The 3,864-nt window shown below is 20.9% G+C and overlaps 2 protein-coding genes across 2 annotated transcripts in view, besides 11 other annotated features; one reads left to right on the top strand and one right to left on the bottom strand.

The window, feature by feature from the left end:
- EDI_059790 (serine-threonine protein kinase, putative) overlaps positions 1 to 241 on the bottom strand; it is a gene marked incomplete at both ends in the record, with an annotated part of 3,548 nt that extends 3,307 nt beyond the window's left edge. Inside the window, one exon of the mRNA XM_001737107.1 lies at positions 122 to 241. Coding sequence (XP_001737159.1) covers positions 122 to 241 — 120 coding nt within the window. The remainder of the gene's footprint in view (positions 1 to 121) is intronic.
- Positions 242 to 443: 202 nt separating this feature from the next.
- Positions 444 to 533: a sequence feature (AT_rich).
- Positions 534 to 539: 6 nt separating this feature from the next.
- Positions 540 to 694: a microsatellite.
- Positions 695 to 1,019: 325 nt separating this feature from the next.
- Positions 1,020 to 1,071: a sequence feature (AT_rich).
- A 57-nt stretch (positions 1,072 to 1,128) lies between these two features.
- Positions 1,129 to 1,173: a sequence feature (AT_rich).
- An 84-nt stretch (positions 1,174 to 1,257) lies between these two features.
- Positions 1,258 to 1,399: a sequence feature (AT_rich).
- A 76-nt stretch (positions 1,400 to 1,475) lies between these two features.
- Positions 1,476 to 1,616: a sequence feature (AT_rich).
- Positions 1,617 to 1,794: 178 nt separating this feature from the next.
- Positions 1,795 to 1,845: a sequence feature (AT_rich).
- A 125-nt stretch (positions 1,846 to 1,970) lies between these two features.
- Positions 1,971 to 2,031: a sequence feature (AT_rich).
- A 232-nt stretch (positions 2,032 to 2,263) lies between these two features.
- Positions 2,264 to 2,858: a repeat region.
- A 105-nt stretch (positions 2,859 to 2,963) lies between these two features.
- Positions 2,964 to 3,022: a sequence feature (AT_rich).
- Positions 3,023 to 3,137: 115 nt separating this feature from the next.
- The window catches only part of EDI_059680 (UDP-galactose transporter, putative), a gene marked incomplete at both ends in the record, with an annotated part of 2,326 nt that continues 1,599 nt past the window's right edge, over positions 3,138 to 3,864 (top strand). Inside the window, 2 exons of the mRNA XM_001737106.1 lie at positions 3,138 to 3,244; positions 3,308 to 3,823. Coding sequence (XP_001737158.1) covers positions 3,138 to 3,244; positions 3,308 to 3,823 — 623 coding nt within the window. The remainder of the gene's footprint in view (positions 3,245 to 3,307; positions 3,824 to 3,864) is intronic.
- Positions 3,250 to 3,283: a sequence feature (AT_rich).

Genomic DNA, 3,864 nt, shown 5'->3' with positions numbered 1-3,864 from the left:
ATCACAGAGTCACATGTTGAGCAGTACATCAGTAACATCTTATGTCACATTTGAAGACATGTATATCCTACTGATATACCAGTATCACATAAACAATTAGTACAATGTGCTACAGAGTCACATTCTCATTCAATTCAAGAACAATTCCATCACCACATTCACTATGAAACAAAGGCCAATCTTGTTTTTGGGCATGACATAGAAATAAGTTAGATAGAAAACACAAAAACAAAAGGAGCATTAATTTAATTAATTTAGTTTTTTTCATGTTTTTTTGGGGAGAAAGAGATAAAGAAAAATATGGAGAAAAATATAGAATTCTATTTTTATTTTTAATTGCTTCAACTAAATCATAATTTCCTTATAATATCAAAACTAGTTTATTTTAATTAGAAGTTTGTAGAAGCATTATCTTTTAATCTAACACTCTCTTTGTTACTTTGTAAAAAAACAAAATAATTTTAATTTAAGAAATCTCTATGAATATTTTATTAGGTAAAGTTTATTATTTATAAAATATATTATAAATAAAACTATAATTATTATAATAATTATTATAATATTTTATAATTACTTATCAATAATTTTCTCCTTTTTTTAAATTTTTTATTATTTTTAAGTTTTTTATTGCAATATTCTATTCCTATTTTTAAATCATTCATTTTTATTTGTGTATTTATTGTTATTATGATTTGAATACTGTTAGAAGACAAGTTTTTATAGTAAATAAAAGTAAGTGCTTTTATTTTTTATTAGACTCTTATTTTTATTTGTTCAAGAATAAGAAAATGTTTTATATCATATTTTATGTTAGTTTGCTTCTATTATTTATTCTGTACTCATTTGTTTGTATAAAATTCATTGATAAATGTTAATTGAATTTATATTTTCATTACTTTATCTATTATATTACCTTGATTATTTTTTGATAGTAATTTTTGTTCTAATTAATACATATTATTTGTTATTTCATCAATACTAAAGATAGTTCTTGTTTTTGGATATAAATTCAAAAGTAGTAAAAATTATTATATAAATATTTTGAATTTAATTAAATTTTGATATAAAAATGTTCTTTTATAATGATTTGATATTAGTTCATATTAACAACAATTACATTCTTCATTCTTTAAATTTACAAATTTATATGTATTTAGTATAAATAATAAAATTGATATGATTTATTTGGTAGTAATTCTTCTAATATATGAATAAATGAGATAATAAAAGGTATAAATAACTTTTGAAGATAATACGTTATAATAATTTTTAAATGTAAAATAAAATAATGAAATTTAATTAACATTACTCGATTATTATTTTGTAATTTGTTAGTATATTATTTAATAAGATTTTCTTTTTGATGAATGATTTTAAAAAATTATAATAATTATTAATTCTTGTTTTATAATAGCCAATGAACGAATTTAATTTTTTTTGTGTGTAATATATTCTCTTTTATTTACTCTATAAGGATAATTTCTATAATTTTTTTTCATTATAAATTATTTATAACAGAATGATTTTGTTAAATTATTCATATTAAATTAGAATATAGATATACAAATAAATTTATAATTTAATCATAAATTTGAATAACACTATTATATATTTTTCAAATAACCTAACAATAACTTATCATTAACGCATTGTTTAATACAATTTTTTTAATACCTGTATTAAATTCATAACAACAAACCATTGTATTTAATTTATTTAATCTTCATTAGATCTATAGTGTTTTAATTGTTACATATGATTTTGTCACAAGAATGAATATGCTATTTGTTAAAGAAATAAATTTAAATTATCATAATATTCTTTTATAACAATCTTTATATATTTCATCTAATATATGTCTTAAGATTATTTCACCAACTACACTAACACAGAAAAATACATCTATCATTTCATTTTACTCGAATATCTTCTTATTTGTGAATAACGCTTCTTTTTTATTAACCATTTCCTTAATTATTTAATAAACTTAATTTATATTTATTACCATAATTATAATATTATATATATTTTCAATGAAGATATTGAATTTTCTTTTAACTGCTGTTCACAATGCTTCGGTGTGTCAATGTGGGTAAATCAATACAATTTATTTTACAGAATCATGTTGTGATATTTCTTCAATCAATATAATTTATTAAATTCAGACTATTAAAAAAAAAAGAATACTCAGTTGTATTTATAAACTGAAAAAAACATAAATTTTTGTATATTCCTAATATTAATGCATAATTAAAAATAAGAAATAAAAAGTAGTTAATTAAGTATTAAAAGAAATATTTTCTATTGTTCCTTGCTCAGGAGAGATTAGCTAATCCTATCCCTTTGCTTTAAAAATGTTTATTCATCAGTTATTAGTTTATCCTTTGATTTTAGTTGTTGGATTGTGACAATTTCCTTTTCTTGTTTTTGATATGAAATAGAGTATTTTAAACATCAATTATTTAAATATTCATTATTTAATTTCTTTTTGATTTTGATAGGTTTGAATTTCTTCTTTATTTTCTTATTTTAAGGAGAGTATATAATTACTACTGTATTGCTTTGGGTTAGTATTCTTTTTAGCATCAACCACTACACCACTTTCCTTTGATAATCTTTCTTATATTATCAAATATACTTGTATTCTAACAAGTAATAATACCATCTTTATAAATGCCCATCTTTTATTATCAACGATATCCCATCATTGTAATTAATAAACACTGCTATTCTTGTAGTATTAATTAAGATGTTTTTCAACTAAACACAACATTATAACCAGTCCATAACTAGTTGATTTGAATGATGGAAATATTTTAAGGAAGTGTGTGGTGTCTCTGACGTGCTATCTTCGAATCCCATTAAAACCAAGAAATAAAAATAACGAATGTATTTTTATATTACACAAAAAGTTCTAAGGGAGTTGATTCGATTTCCTATTAACGACAAATGATGTTACTAACTAAAATAATTCAAATTTTAGAAAATTTTATGAATAGTATTATTTATATAAATAATTATACTTGATAAAAAACTAAAGAAAAAATATGATTACTTCTTTTTTTTTTCAATGAAAAAGGATAAAAAGGAAAAAATTAATTAAAAAATCTTGAAAAAAGAAAACGATTGGTACAAAAATGACTACATCAACTTTTCATTCTTATAAAACAAATATTGATATATTAATAACTTCTATTTGTTTAGTTGGATCATTTCTTTCTGTTGGTTTTTTTACTGAATATTTGTTTGTTTATTTTTTGTTATTATAATAAATAATATAAAAGAAATCAGTACACTCATTCATTAGAACAAAACACCAATTTGGCAAAGACAAAATTTTATTTACTGCCACTAGTGGGTTAGTATTTCTTCAGGCATGTTTCAGTACACTTGGAGCATATATCCTCATTAAAATAACAAAACAACACTTTGATATAAAAAATGTTCCATATAAAAGATTTATTATTCAAAGTCAAACGTATTGTGGTGCAATGTTCTTTTCAAATAAATCACTGTTATATATCGATTATCCAACTCAAATTATTACAAAATTTTGTAAACCAATTACTGTAATGTTATTTAGTATTTTTTACACTAAAAAATATGAAATAAGACAGGTTATATTCAGCATTATTACATTTAGTGGAATAGCAATGTTTATGTATGATAAATTTGCTAAATTAGACACTTCTAAATATTCAGACTTTTCATTCATATTTGGATTAATACTAATTGTTATATCTTTAGTTTGTGATGGAATAGCATCATCAGAAGAAGATATTATTGCTCATGACTATCAAGTACCACCATTCTATACAATGATGTATGCCAATCTTTATGCTATTCCATTATTTGCCATATCTC

Source organism: Entamoeba dispar, genomic scaffold, assembly GCF_000209125.1.
Source record: "Entamoeba dispar SAW760 scf_1105229460357 genomic scaffold, whole genome shotgun sequence".
Taxonomy (NCBI): Eukaryota; Evosea; order Mastigamoebida; family Endamoebidae; genus Entamoeba; species Entamoeba dispar.
The sequence above is the reverse complement of the archived record's forward strand: the minus strand, read 5'-3'. Positions and strand labels throughout refer to the sequence as shown.